Here is a 19967-nt window from a genome sequence, read left to right on the forward strand (position 1 = left end):
GGCAGGATGACATTACCAGGGGAAACAAAACTGGCATTCTACAGATCGGAGAGTGGAGTGTTAGAGCCCTTAATTATGCGGGTAGGTTAAAAACTTTAAAAAGAGAAATGGATAGGCTGAAGTTAAATATAGTGCGAGTTAGCGAAGTTGAATGGCAGGAGAAACAGGACTTCTGGTCAGGTGAATACAGGGTTATAAATACGAAATCAAATAGCGGTACTGCAGGAGTAGGTTTAATAATAAATAAGAAAATATGAATGCGAGTAAGCTACTATGAACAGTATAGTGAAAGCATTGGTGCAGCCAAAATAGACACAAAGCCGACACTCACCAATGTATTATAAGTTTACAGGCCAACTAGCTCTGCAGATGACAAAGGGATTGAAGAAATGTGTAATGAGATAAAAGAAATTATTCAGATAGTTACAGGAGATGAAAATTTAATTGTGATGTTGTGTTGTGGTCTTCAGTCCTGAGACTGGTTTGATGCAGCTCTCCATGCTACTCTATCCTGTGCAAGCTTCTTCATCTCCCAGTACCTACTGCAACCTACATCCTTCTGAATCTGCTTAGTGTATTCATCTCTTGGTCTCCCTCTACGATTTTTACTCACCACGCTGCCCTCCAATGCTAAATTTGTGATCCCTTGATGCCTCAAAACATGTCCTACCAACCAATCCCTTCTTCTAGTCAAGTTGTGCCACAAACTTCTCTTCTCCCCAATCCTATTCAATACCTCCTCATTAGTTACGTGATCTACCCACCTTATCTTCAGCATTCTTCTGTAGCACCACATTTCGAAAGCTTCTATTCTCTTCTTGTCCGTACTAGTTATCGTCCATGTTTCACTTCCATACATGTCTACACTCCATACAAATACTTTCAGAAACGACTTCCTGACACTTAAATCTATACTCGATGTTAACAAATTTCTCTTCTTCAGAAACGATTTCCTTGCCATTGCCAGTCTACATTTTATATCCTCTCTACTTCGACCATCATCAGTTATTTTACTCCCTAAATAGCAAAACTCCTTTACTACTTTAAGTGTCTCATTCCCTAATCTAATTCCCTCAGCATCACCCGATTTAATTTGTCTACATTCCATTATCCTCGTTTCGCTTTTGTTGATGTTCATCTTATATCCTCCTTTCAAGACACTGTCCATTCCGTTCAACTGCTCTTCCAAGTCCTTTGCTGTCTCTGACAGAATTACAATGTCATCGGCGAACCTCAAAGTTTTTACTTCTTCTCCATGAATTTTAATACCTACTCCAAATTTTTCTTTTGTTTCCTTTACTGCTTGCTCAATATACAGATTGAATAACATCGGGGAGAGGCTACAACCCTGTCTCACTCCTTTCCCAACCACTGCTTCCCTGTCATGCCCCTCGACTCTTATAACTGCCATCTGTTTTCTGTACAAATTGTAAATAGCCTTTCGCTCCCTGTATTTTACCCCTGCCACCTTTAGAATGTGAAAGAGAGTATTCCAGTCAACATTGTCAAAAGCTTTCTCTAAGTCTACAAATGCTAGAAATGTAGGTTTGCCTTTTCTTAATCTTTCTTCTAAGATACGTCGTAAGGTTAGTATTGCCTCACGTGTTCCAACATTTCTACGGAATCCAAACTGATCTTCCCCGAGGTCCGCTTCTACCAGTTTTTCCATTCATCTGTAAAGAATTCACGTTAGTATTTTGCAGCTGTGGCTTATTAAACTGATAGTTCGGTAATTTTCACATCTGTCAACACCTGCTTTCTTTGGGATTGGAATTATTATATTCTTCTTGAAGTCTGAGGGTATTTCACCTGTCTCACACATCTTGCTCACCAGATGGTAGAGTTTTGTCAGGACTGGCTCTCCCAAGGCCGTCAGTAGTTCTAATGGAATGTTGTCTACTCCCGGGGCCTTGTTTCGACTCAGGTCTTTCAGTGCTCTGTCAAACTCTTCACGCAGTATCGTATCTCCCATTTCAACTTCATCTACATCCTCTTCCATTTCCATAACATTGTCCTCAAGTACATCGCCCTTGTATAAAGCCTCTATATACTCCTTCCACCTTTCTGCCTTCCCTTCTTTGCTTAGAACTGGGTTGCCATCTGAGCTCTTGATATTCATACAAGTGGTTCTCTTCTCTCCAAAGGTCTCTTTAATTTTCCTGTAGGCAGTATCTATCTTACCCCTAGTGAGACAAGCCTCTACATCCTTACATTTGTCCTCTATCCATCCGTGCTTAGCCATTGGGGAGTGGAATTAAATATTAGGAAAAGGAAGAGAAGGAAACATTGCAGGTGAATATGCAATAGGGGAGAGGAATGATAGAGGAAGCCACCTGGTAGAATTCTGTACAGAGCGTAATTTAATCACAGCTAACACTTTGTTTAAGAATAATGAAAGAAGATTGTATGTACATGTCGAAGAGATCTAGAGCCACCAGAAGGTTTCTGGTTGATTATACAGGGTGGAGAAAAATTGTGTCACAAAATTCTAACCCTGGATAGCTGATGCCAGTAGGAACCAAAATTACTAATATTGTGTAGGTCGACAACACACCATTTTTAAACTACAGAAACTTGGCGCCACGCGCTCCGATTGGCCACGACATTGCCCTGTTGTCGGATGCTCTGGACAATGCACGACCACAAATGCTTTGCCTGCCAAGGATGCGATGTATCCAGTGCAGCCTGCACGCTCAGCGGTACCGACAACCGTAGCACTACACATCTACCGACGAACAGCAACAGGGCAATCCCACGGCCAATTGGAACGTGAGGCCCCAAGTTTCCATAGTTTAAAAAAGGAGCGTTGTCGACCTACACAACATTAGTAATTTTGGTTGCTACTGGCATCAGCTATCCAGGGTTAAAATTTTGTGACACACTTTTCTCCACTCTGTATAATGATAAGACAGAGATTTCAAAACCAGATTTTAAATTGTAAGACATTTCCTGTAGCAGATGTGAAGTCTGGCCACAATTTATTTGTTATGGACTGAAGATTAAAAGTAAACAAATAGCAAAAAGGTAGGAAATTGTGGAGATGGGACCTGGGTAGGTAAAAAAACAAAAAAAAAACCACCAGTTCTTGAGAGTTTCAGAGGGAGCATTAGGCAACAATTGACTAGAACAGAGGAAAGGAATACAATACAACATGACTGGGTAGCTCTGGAAGATGAAACAGTGAAGATAGCTGGCAATTACATAGGTAAAAGAACAAGATCCAACAGAAATCTTTGGATAATACAGGAGATAATTAATGTAATTGATCAAAGGACTGAATATAAAAATGCAGCAAATAAAGTAGGCAAAAAGGAATACAAACATCTAAAACATGAGATTCACAAGAAGTCCAAAATGGTTAAATAGGAATGGCTAGAGGACAAATGTAAGGCCGGCCGCTGGTGGCCGAGCGGTTCTGGCGCTACAGTCTGGAACCGCGCGACCGCTACGGTCGCAGGTTCGAATCCTGCCTCGGGCATGGCTGTGTGTGTTGTCCTTAGGTTAGTTAGGTTTAAGTAGTTCTAAGTTCTAGGGGACTTATGACCTCAGCAGTTGAGTCCCATAGTGCTCAGAGCCACAAATGTAAAGATTTAGAAGCATATTTCACAAAAGGTAAGATATATCCCACCTATGCGAAAAATAAAGAGACCTTTGGAGAAAAGACAAGAAGCCATTTGATTATCAAGAGTTCAGATGGAAAATCAGTACCAAGCAAAGAAGGGAAAGCTGACAATATATACAGGGTCTATACAACTGAGATGAACTTAAAGGCAGTACTACAGAAATGGAAGAGGACACAGATGAAAATGAGATGGCAAATACGCTACTGCGAGAAGAATTTGACAGAGCACTGAAAGACTTAAGCTGAAACACGGCTCTGGGAGTAGGTGAAACTCTGTCACAATTAGTGACAGCCTTGGGGATGCCAGCTATGACAGGACATCTGGTGAGCAAGATTAATGAGACAGGCAAAATACCCTCAGACCTGAAGAAGGATGTAATAATTCTAATTCCAAAGACAGCAGGTACTGATAGGTGTGAATGCAACCAAAGTATCCGTTTGATAAGTCACGGCTGCAAAACGCTAACACGAATTCTTCACAGAAGAACGGAAAAACTGGTGGAAGCCAATGTCGAATAAAATCACTTAGGTTCCAGAGAAATGTAGGACCACACAAGGCAGCTCATAGTCTCAGATTTGACTGAAATTCAGTACACTAATTCTACCATGTGTGGAACACTCGTGTTCAAAGCATTAGTTTCCCCTGCCAATTAGTTCCACAATTATGACTTGTGAATGAAGGTGGTGTGACCCAGAAATTGCAACCCGCATCTGGCAATCTATTTTCAGACCCAACTTCAGGTCTTAATAACTTTGGAACTATCCTGCACAGCCCAGTGAAACTTTTACAACCCAGTAACATCCATGTAGAGAACACACTCCATGAATCAAAACACCAACAACATATTTCTGAGGGAAAATAAAAAAATTCCAAAATGTGATTTAAAAAATGTAATACGTTAAAAGGTACATATTGTAGGTGCCCTCTATGCCAGATATAATTCACTCAAAAAGGGTAGAAATTTTTTTGTGGTAAGCTTAATGTGGTCTAAACACACACAGAACTCGTCATGCCCATATCAGCCACAAAAACTGAGTTACATGCACACAAAAATACAAAAATTTGAAAAATTACCTGAAAAACATGGCTTTTTGAAGTGTGGTAGCACAAAAGGGACAAGTGGTATCCAAGCCAAATTTCACACACAGTGTAAGTAGACCATAATGATGTATATCTCAAAATTTCAGCATGTTATTGCAAGACATCTGTGTACAATGGAAGTTGACAGATGTATTTGGTGACGTGGCCATTGTTCCACAACACAATTTTGTAAAAACATATCGTAAACTGTTCTGCCTCTTCTTATCCTCTCCCACAACTATTTAATCACTAAGCAACAACATATAGACAGATTAACACAACCTATCATTAATGTTTACTGCACCTTAACTGCTAAAAACCAGTCGATTGTGCTTCGAACAGAAGTTCTCCCACACTTTAGATACTGTACTCTGTACATTGAGTGGCAAATTGTACTGTCTTCCTGACACTGTGGTAGCAACTGGAACTGTCATAAGAATATGTTCAACAGGAATCCAACACGTCTGCCAAACGTGGCCAAAGAAATGATCTTGCTGGTCCTGCTGGTGCCATGAAGTTCACAAATACATCACCTGCTTCACAGCACTCTGCAACACATCCCAAGTACCATTTGTCATCATAAACAGCAATAACATAGCGACCTGGTTGTATGTTGCTGCTTTTGCTTCTGAATCCTGAGTCAGACACACTGTGAAGACACATGTTGTGCATGAACCTATAGTTATAACCGGACACTCTGCTCATCTGCACATTGTCAAAGTGCACTGGAGAGAAGTGATGATGGCAACTTGAACCTGCAACAGCTTTAACGTGTCCTAGCCTGCTTTTTAGCAACTCTTCGACTGATTTCACCTCATCTTTCGAAACATAGAATGATTGTATGCCAGAGATATTTTTCTGTACCCAGCTAAATAATTGAAGAGGTGTTACAATGTGACCTCCTGTAGGGTGCTGCAGACTAGCTCATGATGCCATGTGCTTAATGGTAGCACCAATACCATCACATACATTTTTACCATGACTCGTTGCGAAAAAATTCTGCGTGAATCTGAAAATCGTGGTAATGCGTGCATAAATTTTTGAGATTTTTACAGTCTTTTTACTGACTAGCTGCCCCATCACTGAAGTATTTCACAAAATGTATGTGAGGCAGCTTGTTTTTCACATATGCCATGACAGTGCAAATGTGGGCATGAACTGCAATGGCATCATGAATTAAACAGTCACTAAAAACACACAGGTTCACGACAGACACATCACCTCTACAGTAAATCGCAAATGGCTGGAGAGTTGCTTGACTGTTGTCCCAATGATATCCTTGGATGGCATCTTGAACTATAAATGCATCATTTTCAGAAAAGTCTAATATTACTATAATTTCATCTTGTTTCATATTATCCTTACAAAACTGAAGATAAGCCAATTGTGCTGTTGCTGTGAAGCTGTGTGTGGTCAGTTTGTCCATTTTTTGACAACACATTTCAACAAAATCTTCCACTGTACTTTGCTTTGTTTCAAGACTTGTGTGATCCGTGTGTGTCCATTGCTTATAAGAAACAAGTTCATTGTCATCCATAAGGAGTTCACCACACAGTTTGTTACTCATGTGTTCTGCAAGATTTGCCTTACCAAGACACTTTTCACACCTGTGTATCATGCACTGGTAGGAACTGATGTCACACACTTGCAGCTTTATTGCACCTTTGTAATCCAGACCAGAATCCTTTATAGCAGCAAACATCAGCTTAGCATTTTGATGGGTCTCTCATACACAAACATTGTGTGTGCCCCTTGCACTTACAGGCACAACCCATTTTGGCCGAAGATTGAAAAAAGATGATAAACCGACTTTGGTATTGGGATACTTATCCATTAATTCTACATATAGTTCTGATATGTTGCATTGCAACAGTTTTTTTGCATATGTACACATACATTTCCCATTTTCACCGTTACATAGTCATTTTTTCCAGGCATTATTCGGCTGTAGTCATAATTTTCATACAACTCTGACACTAGCACCTTTATTTCTGAACTCAACTGCTTACCCTGAGCCTGCTGAAGTTGTGGAAGCACTCCTTGGGTTGCTTTTATTTTCCTAGCTTCCTTTACCATATATGTAGAAAAACTGAATTCCTTTGCAGTGTAGTCAATAGACCAGCTGGAAGGTGCAAGGGTAAGAATAGCTACTTTTTTCTGGTGTGCAGATATGGCACATTTTTCTTTCAAATCATGTACAATTTTGTCCAAATCAGAGCATTTCTGGCACGATTTCTGTTCCTTTGGAGCAGATAGTTCTTCCTTTTCCACCATTAGTGTGTCAGCTATTTTGTGTTTTAATTCCATTTGAGCTTCTTGTAGTTTTCTTCTACCATAGCTGGGCCTGTCTCTTTTCCAAACTTTGTGTGTCTTCATGGGAGACAAACCAAGAGTAGTCACTGAAATACTTAATTCCTCATCCACTGTGGTTGTAGGTGGCTGATACTCTTCGTCACTGCCATGTAAATTATCAGAATATTCTTCATTTTTTAGCAGTGTAATACACCTGGAACATAACTTTTGTCCTGGTTTCACGTTAAGTCCCATGCACTGATTCACTTTCAATACTGATTTTATATCAATTTCTCTTAGGCTACACTTCACTGTCTTCTTATGAATGCAAAATGGATCAAAACAACTTCTTTGTATGAAAGAATACTTATCCAGAAACACTTTCATATGATGATAACAAACACTAAAGTTTCCTGTTGCTGTACTTCTTGCGCCCACAGGGTGTATCCCGGATCTCCATGGCAACAAATCTTGGTCCGATTCATCCAGATCATAAAGTACAAAGCGAATGCCACATTTTGTTCCATATGTTGTTTTATGCTTTACCAATACTGCAACTTGTTTGAACAAAAGCACCACTAGTACACTCTTCTGCCTCCATACTGACTTTCCACAACAGTACTGACCAGTCTTAACTAGAACCTTAAAAACATGAGTAACCTGTAATTGTTGCTTGTTTCCTTTGTTGTTCCTGCCTAACAATGACTCATTCTCTCCCTGACAACTACCATTGTTTAACTTTCTGTTGCCTAATGGTTCCCAACAATTGCTGCAGCTTTATCTGAAACAAGCTGTCTGCATCATCACTATTACTTGCTAAATCGTGTTAAAAGAAACGTAACCAAATACATCCCTGTCAACTTTTATTGTACACAAATGCCTTGCAATAACAAGTTGAAATTTTGCCACATACACTCCTGGAAATTGAAATAAGAACACCGTGAATTCATTGTCCCAGGAAGGGGAAACTTTATTGACACATTCCTGGGGTCAGATACATCACATGATCACACTGACAGAACCACAGGCACATAGACACAGGCAACAGAGCATGCACAATGTCGGCACTAGTACAGTGTATATCCACATTTCGCAGCAATGCAGGCTGCTATTCTCCCATGGAGACGATCGTAGAGATGCTGGATGTAGTCCTGTGGAACGGCTTGCCATGCCATTTCCACCTGGCGCCTCAGTTGGACCAGCGTTCGTGCTGGACGTGCAGACCGCGTGAGACGACGCTTCATCCAGTCCCAAACATGCTCAATGGGGGACAGATCCGGAGATCTTGCTGGCCAGGGTAGTTGACTTACACCTTCTAGAGCACGTTGGGTGGCACGGGATACATGCGGACGTGCATTGTCCTGTTGGAACAGCAAGTTCCCTTGCCGGTCTAGGAATGGTAGAACGATGGGTTCGATGACGGTTTGGATGTACCGTGCACTATTCAGTGTCCCCTCGACGATCACCAGTGGTGTACGGCCAGTGTAGGAGATCGCTCCCCACACCATGATGCCCGGTGTTGGCCCTGTGTGCCTCGGTCGTATGCAGTCATGATTGTGGCGCTCACCTGCACGGTGCCAAACACGCATACGACCATCATTGGCACCGAGGCAGAAGCGACTCTCATCGCTGAAGACGACACGTCTCCATTCGTCCCTCCATTCACGCCTGTCGCGACACCACTGGAGGCGGGCTGCACGATGTTGGGGCGTGAGCGGAAGACGGCCTAACGGTGTGCGGGACCGTAGCCCAGCTTCATGGAGACGGTTGCGAATGGTCCTCGCCGATACCCCAGGAGCAACAGTGTCCCTAATTTGCTGGGAAGTGGCGGTGCGGCCCCCTACGGCACTGCGTAGGATCCTACGGTCTTGGCGTGCATCCGTGCGTCGCTGCGGTCCGGTCCCAGGTCGACGGGCACGTGCACCTTCCGCCGACCACTGGCGACAACATCGATGTACTGTGGAGACCTCACGCCCCACGTGTTGAGCAATTCGGCGGTACGTCCACCCGGCCTCCCGCATGCCCACTATACGCCCTCGCTCAAAGTCCGTCAACTGCACATACGGTTCACGTCCACGCTGTCGCGGCATGCTACCAGTGTTAAAGACTGCGATGGAGCTCCGTATGCCACGGCAAACTGGCTGACACTGACGGCGGTGGTGCACAAATGCTGCGCAGCTAGCGCCATTCGACGGCCAACACCGCGGTTCCCGGTGTGTCCGCTGTGCCGTGCGTGTGATCATTGCTCGTACAGCCCTCTCGCAGTGTCCGGAGCAAGTATGGTGGGTCTGACACACTGGTGTCAATGTGTTCTTTTTTCCATTTCCAGGAGTGTATTATAATATGGTCTACTTATGCAGTGTTTGAAATTTGGCTTGGATATCACTTGTCCCTTTTGTGCTACCACACTTATAAAATCAATGTTTTTCAGGTAATTTTTCAAATTTTTGTATTTTCGTGTGCATGTAACTCCGTTTGTGTGGCATGATGGGCATGATGAGTTCTGTGTGTGTTTAGGTCACATTAAGCTTACCAGAAAAAAAATTATACCCTTTTTGAGTGAATTATATTTGGCATAGAGGGCACCTACAATACGTACCTTTTAACATATTACTTTTTTTAATCACATTTTGGAATTTTTTATTTTCCCTCAGAAATATGTTGTTGGTGTTTTGATTCATGGAGTGTGTTCTCTAAGTGGATGTTATTGGGTTGTAAAAATTTCACTGGACTGTGCAGAATAGTTCCAAAGTTATTAAGACCTGAAGTTGGGTCTGAAGATAGATTGCCAGATGCGGGTTGCAATTTCCGGGTCACGCCACCTTCTTTCACAAGCCATAATTCTGGAACTAATTGGCAGGGGAACTTAAAATTTTGTACATGAGTGTTCTACACTTGGTAGCATTGGTGTGCTAAATTTCAGCCTAATCTGGGACTATCAGCTGGAACATTTTCTCAAATTGGTTGAATTGACATGGAATGACCCAAGTATTGAGTATGTACTAAATAGAAATGGGGGGAAAAGAAGTTTTTTATACAACCTGATTAGGAAGGATCAGCTGACAGGACACATTCTGAGACATCAAGGGATCACCAATTTAGTGCTGGGGGAAAATTTGTGTGTGTGTTTGGGGGTAGGGGGGGGGGGGCAGACGGGGGGAGGCTAAAACTGTAGAGGGAGACCAATAGATGAATACAGTAAGTAGATTCAAAAGGATGTAGTTTGTAGTAGTTATTTGGAGATGAACAGGCTTGCACATGGTAGAGCAGCGTAGAGAGCTGCACCAAACTAGCCTTCGGACAACAACAACGTGTACTGATGATGATGATGTTTGGTTTGTGGGGTGCTCAACTGCGCGGTTATCAGCACCCGTACAAATTCCTCTTTACTCAGTCCGATCTCCCCACTTTCATGAATGATGATGAAATGATGAGGACAACACAAGCACCCAGTCCCCAGGCAGAGAAAATTCCCAATCAGGCTGGGAATCGAACCCCGGACTCTGTGATCCAGAGGCACCAACGCTGGGCACTAGACCGTGAGCTGCGGTAAACAACTTACACTGTCTCGCATTTAGATCAGGATGCCATTTATCACGCCAAATAGAAAGTCTGTGCATGTCTTCCTGTAACCTACAACAGTCACTCAAAGACAACAGTTTCCCATACAACAACAACATAGGGTCATTCCACGTCAAAGAGACCAATATTAAAAAGTGTTCCCACTCTACCATCTCCAAATCTAATGAAATCTGATGTGAAGGTTCTGCATGGTCTTTGATGGTTATATAACAAATTTCAGACCAGTATCTTCAGTGGTTGAATTCTTAGCAAATGTTAAAGAGAGGCTACTCACCTCCGCATCATGTACAAAGGTGCAAATGAGCCAACTTTGCTAGGCTTTTTTAAAAGTTCTAGCAAACATTTGGTCATCTGCTTTAATATACATAGACAACTTTTTATGCTGAATCACGCCACAGCAAAAATTAGGGATTTAGCCATACCTAAATATAGATACAGCCCTCTAAAGTGGCTAAAAAATTGACACACTATTCTGAGAGCCATGGTTTGACCGACCACTGCTACTTTTCATACGAGCCAATAATTCCAAAACTTCAGATAGCTGTTCCTACCTATGATGTATAGATATCAATCAATTTAAGTGGCGCTTGATGCCCACATGAAAAGATATGCACCTGCAAAGTTGGCAAAATTTTCTAATTGAATATTTTAGGGTATTTTTGGGGGGAAATATCTCAACTGTGTTTTCTTCAATCCTTTTTTTCTTGCCACAACTGGACAGAGCAACCTTTAAGCTTTCAAAGCTATACTGTTTAATTTCTGGATCTTCCATATCAATGAGTAAGAATACCTGCCAAAAGTATGGAAAATGGATTACTGATAAATACACAAATCAATACAATTTGAAGTTGTAAATCAAAAAATGTGTAATTGTAGTGTCTTTTAATAGTATCAGATTTTCCTGCAGTTTAGGGAAAGTAACTATGCTAATAAGAAGTGTTGTTACATTATTTTACAGTGTAGAATATAAATATAATAAAACCTCAGAAAATGCCCTGAAGATTATAAAATCTAGAAGATCATAATGGAATGCTATGTTGCTTTAGAAGGTTTTAACCCCACAATGCATTGTCACTCGGTTTCCATTTTAAAGCAGTGATAGTTTTTTAAGGCTCTACCCTCACAGCAGTGATATACATTGTTGAATCGCCACTTTCAATTTCTTCTTTCATTATTGGCAATTTTCACAGTTTCAGTCTTTTGTGCGGTGTAATCTTTGATGTTGACACTGTACAAACTTAGTGTTGAGTTCTTAGTGTCTGAATAATCAATAATCACTGTTGTATAGCTGAAGGTAAGCACTAAAACAATATGTTCTGATAGCCTAATTTGTATATTTTATATAAAAACAACACTGAATATTGCCTGAAGCCATCACCATTCTGTTATGGCAAAAGGTAACTACAATCAGTTAAGGAAATGTCACCAATTGACAAGGAGCTTCTTCAGTGTAGGTCTGGGCTTGGTTTTACTGAAGATGCCCATACCTTACAGAAATGTTCACTGCTTATTGTAAGTAATATGGAAATGAACTAGGCTTCTCAAAATTTTGTGAGCTCAGGCTGAAATGGTGTAGTACAGCTGGTGCATCTGGATCACATTCAGTATGTGTATGTGCAATTCATCAAAATGTCAAATGTTGGCTTCAGCAACATCCATTCAATATGACTACAAGGATTTGATGAAAAAAACTGTATGCAGTTTGGAATCATACAATTGTACGCTCCAAGATTGTGAGGAATGGTTCAAATGGCTCTGAGCACTATAGGACTTAACTTCTGAAGTCATCAGTCCCCTAGAACTTAAAACTACTTAAACCTAACTAACCTAACGACATCACACACATCCACGCTCGAGGCAGGATTCGAACCTGCGACTGTAGCGGTCGCGCAGTTCCAGAGTGTGAGGAATGTCCAGGAAAAATGCGACTAGAGGATTTTCTTGAAGACTCTTTTAAAGACTATGACCCTGACGAAACAATGGAATACAAGCAATGGGTCAATGCTGGCAGACGCACACATTGGAGACTCGCCAGAGAACTGATGAAGATTTCATGGACGCATTGATTTTGGCAATTACCAGTTTAAGAACCCATCAATTTGTGTCAGAACACCAAAGCAGCTAAAAACAAACCTTGCTGAAAATGAATTAATCATATTGATAGATTCTGCTGAGAATTATTCATTTGTTGTTCAGGATGCTGCGCAAGGATTCCATTGGGAGAATAGTCAGGTCACATTTCATTCATCTGATGTCTATTTTGATGGCAAAGAGTGTGAGAGTATTAGCACTCGTAAGGTCAGCGACTGTTCTGTCATAATACCATTGCTGTCCATGTCTTTCAGAAAAAGTTGATAGCATATTTAAAGACAAAGACTGAAAACATTATGAACATTTATTGCTTTAGTGATGATTCAGCTGCTCAATAAAATAATTTCAAAAATTTGACCAATTTATGCCTGCATGAAAAGGATTTTGGCATCACTGCCAAATGGATTTTTTTTTTAAACAAGCCACAGTAAATTGCCTTGTGACAGCACTGGGGGAACAGAAAAAGGACTTGCAGCTTGTACTAGTCTGCAGAGAGCCTTTCATAACCAAATATTGACTCTGTATGATTTATTCAAATTCTGTGATGATGGTTTCCAGACGTAAAGCTTTTCTATGTACCAAAAGAATAAATTGAAAAAATCCACCCAGATCAAGAAACAAGGTTTAACATGGGACATACAGTATCTGGAACAAGAAAAAATCAATTAATTGTAATCAGCTAAGAGTAAACAGAGTTCCAATGATACTACAGCATTCACAGTTAATGCCCTCGAAGCAGATGAAGAAATTCCAGCAGCCTCAATTCCAAGTTTACAACCAGGACAGTATATTACTTGTATGCACATGGCAATTTTTGGTGGGTTGGAAACTTGCGAAGTTTCACATGAACAACAAGACGTCCTCACCAGCTTCATGTACCTACACGGTCATGCTCGTTCCTTCCACTGGATGACGGCTGCTAAAGATACCTGCTGGATTCCTGAGCAACATATCTTCATGACTTTAGAAGCCTCATCAACATATCAGCAGGAAGACAATACAGTTATTCACAATCTGTCATTGATAAAACTATATAAGTGCTTACTCAAAATTGGAAATGACTCTTTAGTATTTTTGCTCTCACAAATTTTTGTGTTTTGTGCTATACTTGTTTTTACGTCAATTTTTAACGTAATGTTTGAAATGGACTTATACACTTGAATAAAAATAATTAATTATGGGATTTAATGAACAAAATATTTGACTTTTCAATCTTCTCAAAGGGCTAAAATAATAACTTTTGAAACATATTCTTACTCATCAAACTGAAAGATACAGAAATTAAACAATATTTCTTTGAAAGCTTAAAGCATGGTTTTTCCATCTGTAGCAAGAAAAAGAGACTTGAAGAAGACCCAGATGAGATATTGCCCCCCAAAAATACCCTAAAATTTGTTATTAGAAAATTTTGGCCAACTTTGCAGATGCATATCTTTTCATCTGGGCATCCAATGCTAAGTCAATATATAGACATCATAGATATGAATAACCCTCTGAAGTTTTGGTGTGATTGGTTCATATGAAAAATAGCAGTGGCCGGTCAAACCATGGCTCTCAGAATAGCACAACGAATTCTTTAGCCACTTTAAAGGCTTGTATCTATATTTAGGTACGGCTAAATCCCTAATTTTTGCCATGGTGTGGTTCAGGATTAAAAGGTGTGTGTGTATATTAAAACAAATGACCAAATGTTTGCTAGAACTTTTAAAAAAGCCTAGCAAAGTTGACTCATTTGTACCTTCATACATGATGCAGAGGTGAGTAGCCTCTCTTTAAAATCCCCTAAGAATTCAACCACTGAAGATACTGAACTGAAATTTTGTATGTAGCGACCAAAGACTATATAGAACTTCCACATCAAATTTCTTTAGATTTGGAGATGGCTGAGTGGGGACCCTTGGTCCCCTTGACGTGGAAGAAAACACAGTGATACTAGTTTTACAATGACACTGACATTTACGTTCAAGAGCACAATGACAGTGCATGCCATTCTCATATGACATGTACAGAGACTACTACAGAATAATGTGAAATAGTACACAAATAAATAAAAATTACAGATGCAGGCAGCATCAAATCATTCAAGCCAGTTCCACTTTGAAGGTATAAGTCGACTGTGAGATGAGAGGTAAGGGCTTGAGTTTGTTGGTGCTGTAGCATCTGCATCCAATTAGCTGTTACTACATTGAACTGACAATCTAACACAACCTATGAAATTTTTATGAATACTACAAATACCAATATTTAAATTGTTGTCATAACAGTATGTATATTAACGTTCCAAGTCTCTAAAACTGATATACTTACTTAGACTTCTTACTCATTTCTTCGTCGTTGTTGGCACCTTTCGAATCAAATTATTTTTAAACTTGAGGCCAAACACAAAACCCCAAACAACCTAACCTATACACGTGTAAACAAAGCAACACACGTGAGTGAATATTTCGTGAACGTCTTTGCACACAGATACACCCTTTTGCAAAAGCCAAAGCATATTATACGAAGCGGTACGGCTGAATTTTATTTTAGAACGATTTAATAACAAAACTGAGTTCCGAAAGATTACAGAGTGAACGTGAGCAAGTTCTGCCGAAACAAATTAGAAGGCTAAAGATGATGTTTCTTGATCATTGAAAGAAGTAGCTATAATGATAACAGCAGTCGACCCAATCACAAGTTGTTTTGCACGTCTTCCACAACACGGCAACTTGCTTGTCATTTTATTTTGTTTATAAAAGGCGTAGAAATCAGAATAGTGTGTAGGACTCGCATTACACCGACACCGATATTTGACGTCAATAAGGGGTTAGGATACGCCTCGCAATGGCCAAAACCGTATGTGATGTAGAGCAGTGTTTTTTAAGTGACGACTAGCGAAGTTGATACTCGTGCCTCTGTCTCGAAATAGCGCGTTCGTTACGCAGTTGTTGCTAGCAGTGTGATGGTGCATGTGAAGTGTTGCCTTTTGTATAACGTGGGTGTGGTCTTGAATGAGCACACTCATTGCGAAATGTTTGAACTGTTGGTAACCAGGTAGAAAGCACGAAAATGTTACCATACCATGGAAAAATCGGTTTGTACGTTTTCTTGTTGTCCGTGCTTGGTGCCACCACGATTATTTCAACGCAAGTGACGGAAGCCGGGAATGTATGGTTATGGCTAATTGCTTACTATGTCTTCGTCAACATCATCGTGTTTGCAGTGTTTTCGGATTATGCATATCAGGTAAGTAGCAACGGATTGCGTACAACTGCTGGATGCTCCAAAATTACTGTAACCCATAGCTAACTCGTAACATTTGGTAGTGTTTCTGCCGGTGTTGTACAATAGGAAAAAAGGAGGTGTACAGTCAGGCAGCATTCCGTATTGAGATTACTATTCGTGCTAGGAGTAATGACAGCCTTCTTTCCGCACGGTCACCTAAAAACCCAGTAATTGTAATCAGTAATGCAACACGATTTCGTCCCCAGGATAGTAGTGGTTTTAACGAAGAAGTTATGTTTCAATTGGGTCGTGTAAACACCTGACTCATCACATCTCTGACTTCTTCCATACAGTAACATGCGTACCAATTACAAGAACATTTATCTCTCTCTCTTTCTCTTTCTTATCCTCCTCCTCCTCCTCCTCCTCCTCCTCCTCCTCCTCCTCCTCAACACCCACCCCCTCCCTTCAATTGAAGGTTACAGCCTCTATAGTTTTCTCATGCCTGGTATGATACAGGTTCTGTTAAATCGGTTACAAAAAAACGAGATGATTACATGGGAAAACATTGAACTCTTCATTGGTAAGCACAATCTACATTTACATCCTGCAAACCACCATGAGGTCCATAGCAGGGGGTGTGCCCCATGGAACCAGTTATTAGGTTTTCTTCCTGTTCCATTCACGTGTTGAGTGCAGGAAGAATGATTGTTTGAATGCCTCTGTGTGTGCAGTAATTCTTCTAATCTTGTCCTCACAATCCTTAAGTGGGCAATACATAGGCAGTTGTATAGTAATCATTTAAAGCTGGTTCTTGAAACTTTGTTAATAGACTTTCTTGGGATAGTTTACATCTCTCTGTGACATTCCCCTACAGGTTAAACAAACCTATGCCAACATATATGTTGCATATATGCAACAATCCAAGAAAGATAAAGTATCAACATTCATAATTTTATGCAGTGTTGTGCTATGTAAATGTCACTGTAGTTTAATGAGAGAAGAATTTTTATTTATCTGATTGTCAGCAGTTAGCTTGTTTTTGTAAAGGTTTCACCAATAGATAACTGTTTCCTAAACCTTTAGACACACTTTCCTAGTTTCCAAATGCAAGTTTGTAGAGCCAGTTGACTGGCACCAACATGACACTAGACTGTGCAGACCACTGTGAAGTGCAGGGCTAATGGTGCTTACAGTTGTACCACCTATTAAGGTTTCTTGACTGATTGTTTCAGTGTCTCTGTATATTCTGTAATTAGCCCAACCTTGTCTTCACTGTCAGCCCCTTGATTGGTACATGGAGCATTGTAGTATATCCCTAATTTCCCCATTTAATACTGTTTCTTGCAACTTTATGAGTAGCCATGATGTTTCAATATCTAAACAGCAGTAGGCCTATTGTATGATGAGATGCTTGAGTTTTATAAGCAATATCCTCTGTTTTGCAGTGTCCTATCTAACAACCAAAGTCTACCATTTGATTTATGTATGATTTAGACTATGTAATAATTCCATTCAGTGTTTCTACAAATTATTGCAGCCGGGTATTTGTCGGAGTTGAGGGATTTCAGTTGTGTAGTGTAATTCAGTTTAGTTTTTCTGCATTTTCTTTTGATTACCATGATGTGTAGCATCTTGGCAGGTTCTTTGGGAAAACATGGTTACTAACTGGATAGTTACAAAACTGAATTTTTAGTTTAATGGAATACTACATGTTAGTTTTCTGTGATGTGTGAAATTTGACATTTCTGGACCTTCAAAGTGAGTTGTCAGTCAGTTCATCAGTTTGAAATTTTATCAAGAACTGTCGGAGTATTTATGCAGGTTTTTTTTTTTTTTTTTTTTTTTTTTTTTTTTTTTTTTTTTACAGTAGCCTACTTCATTGTAGAGGAGTACATCATCTACAAAATGTCTGTAGTTACTATTAATATTGTCTGCCAGATGGTAAACAATTTATGAACAACAACAACACTCCAACACACTTCTAGTTGTGGTGACAGACTGATCTGTAATGCAGCCTGAGATCCAGGTTAGGATAAAAGTGACATTTTGGCTGTAAGTAGGCAATGCAAGTGAATGTGAAAGCCAAATAAAAGTTGGTGGTGGTGGTGGTGGTGGTGGTGGTGGTGGTGGTGGTGTGGTCTTCAGTCCTGAGACTGGTTTGATGCAGCTCTCCATGCTACTCTATCCTGTGCAAGCTTCTTCATCTCCCAGTACCTACTGCAGCCTACATCCTTCTGAATTTGCTTAGTGTATTCATCTCTTGGTCTCCCTTTACCATATTTACCCTCCACGCTGCCCTCCAATACTAAATTGGTGATCCGTCGATGTCTCATAATATGTCCTACCAATTGGTCCCTTCTTCTAGTGAAGTTGTGCCACAAACTCGTCTTCTCCCCAATTCTTTTCAATACCTCCTCATTAGTTATGTGATCTACTCATCTAATCTTCAACATTTTTCTGTAGCACCACATTTCAAAAGCTTCTATTCGCTTTTTGTCTAAACTATTTATCGTCCACGTTTCACTTCCATACATGGCTACACTTCATACAAATACTATCAGAAAAGACTTCCTGACACTTAAATCTATACTCGATGTTAACAAATTTCTCTTCTTCAGAAACACTTTCCTTGCCATTGCCAGCCTACATTTTATATCCTCTCTACTTCAACCATCATCAGTTATTTTGCTCCCCAAATAGCAAAACTGCTTTACTACTTTTAAGTGTCTCATTCCCTAATCTAATTCCCTCAGCATCAACATAGTTAACTCGACTACATTCCATTATCATTATTTTGCTTTTGTTAATGTTCATCTTATACCCTCCTTTCAAGACACTGTCCATTCCGTTCAACTGCTCTTCCAAGTCCTTTGCTGTCTCTGACAGAATTACAATGTCATCGGCGAACCTCAAAGTTTTTATTTTTTCTCCATTGATTTTAATACCTACTCCGAACTTTTCTTTTGTTTCCTTTATTGCTTGCTCAATATACACATTGAATAACATCGGGGAGAGGCTACAACCACTACTTCCCTTTCATGTCCCTCGACTCTTGTAACTGCCATCTGCTTTCTGTACAAATTGTAAATAGCCTTTCACTCCCTGTATTGTACCCCTGCCACCTTCAGAATTTGAAAGAGAGTATTCCAATCAGCATTGTCAAAAGCTTTTTGATAAGTCTACAAATGCTAAAAATAAAAGTTATGGAAACAAATTGACCGGTAACATAAACTAATGTTGTACATCTGTGCCATATTGAAACTGCAAGGGGGCTCCAATATGTAACTTCTACCACTTCATCCATGGCTTTCAGAATGTCATATTAGAAATTTGCAAGTTGAGTTTTGCAAGATTTATGTTGTGGGATCCATGCTTGTTGGCATAGAGAAAATCCTCCTTTTCATTATATCTCATTATGTTCTGGAATTCTAGGATGTCACTGAAATTCGTCATTCACAAGTTTTGTGAATAATGCCTTTATCTTCTATATGGAAACCTGATTGAATGGCAACCTGTCTAGCTCTAGCATTATGATGAGTGATTACGGAGGGTTATTGTGGTTAATTTGTTATTTATTTTATTATAAAAAAATGTAAATTTCGTGTGGCTAGCACCTCCCACCGGGTAGACCATTTGCCGGGTACAAGTCTTTCGATTTGACGCCAATTCGGCGACTTGCGCGTTGATGGGGATGAAATGATAATGATTAGGGCAACATAACACCCAGTCCCTGAGCGGAGAAAATCTCCGACCCAGCCGGGAATCGAACCCGGGCCCTTAGGATTGACATTCTGTCGTGCTGACCAGTCAGCTACCGGTTGCGGACGAGATGACATTGATCACAATTTTTTTCCCCAAATATCTAGATTGCTAGAAGCAACAAGAAATGATTCCTCAAAATCTCTGGAATATTCGTTCATCCATTTTTGAGACATTGGGTGAAACATTAAGTGGGGTGCAATCAATTGCAAAATGAAATCACTCTAACTTTTTTATTTCGATTATGTTGTAGAAAAAACAACAAAATTAAGAATGAGAGAAACTCAAACTTCCTTAGTATTCTTCGTAAATGCATACTGTAAACCATCACAT

At 40.2% G+C, this 19967-nt stretch overlaps 2 protein-coding genes across 2 annotated transcripts in view; one reads left to right on the forward strand and one right to left on the reverse strand.

Annotated features, from left to right (window-relative positions):
• The window catches only part of LOC126212813 (something about silencing protein 10), a 195196-nt gene extending 180012 nt beyond the window's left edge, over window positions 1-15184 (reverse strand). Inside the window, exon 1 of the mRNA XM_049940224.1 lies at window positions 14976-15184. Within this exon, the coding sequence (XP_049796181.1) occupies window positions 14976-14992 (17 nt within the window). The 5' untranslated portion in view covers window positions 14993-15184. The remainder of the gene's footprint in view (window positions 1-14975) is intronic.
• A 170-nt stretch (window positions 15185-15354) lies between these two features.
• The window catches only part of LOC126212814 (protein-S-isoprenylcysteine O-methyltransferase), a 29714-nt gene continuing 25101 nt past the window's right edge, over window positions 15355-19967 (forward strand). Inside the window, exon 1 of the mRNA XM_049940225.1 lies at window positions 15355-15893. Coding sequence (XP_049796182.1) covers window positions 15717-15893 — 177 coding nt within the window. The 5' untranslated portion in view covers window positions 15355-15716. The remainder of the gene's footprint in view (window positions 15894-19967) is intronic.

Source organism: Schistocerca nitens, chromosome 11 (assembly GCF_023898315.1).
Source record: "Schistocerca nitens isolate TAMUIC-IGC-003100 chromosome 11, iqSchNite1.1, whole genome shotgun sequence".
In the NCBI taxonomy this organism is placed as follows: domain Eukaryota; kingdom Metazoa; phylum Arthropoda; class Insecta; order Orthoptera; family Acrididae; genus Schistocerca; species Schistocerca nitens.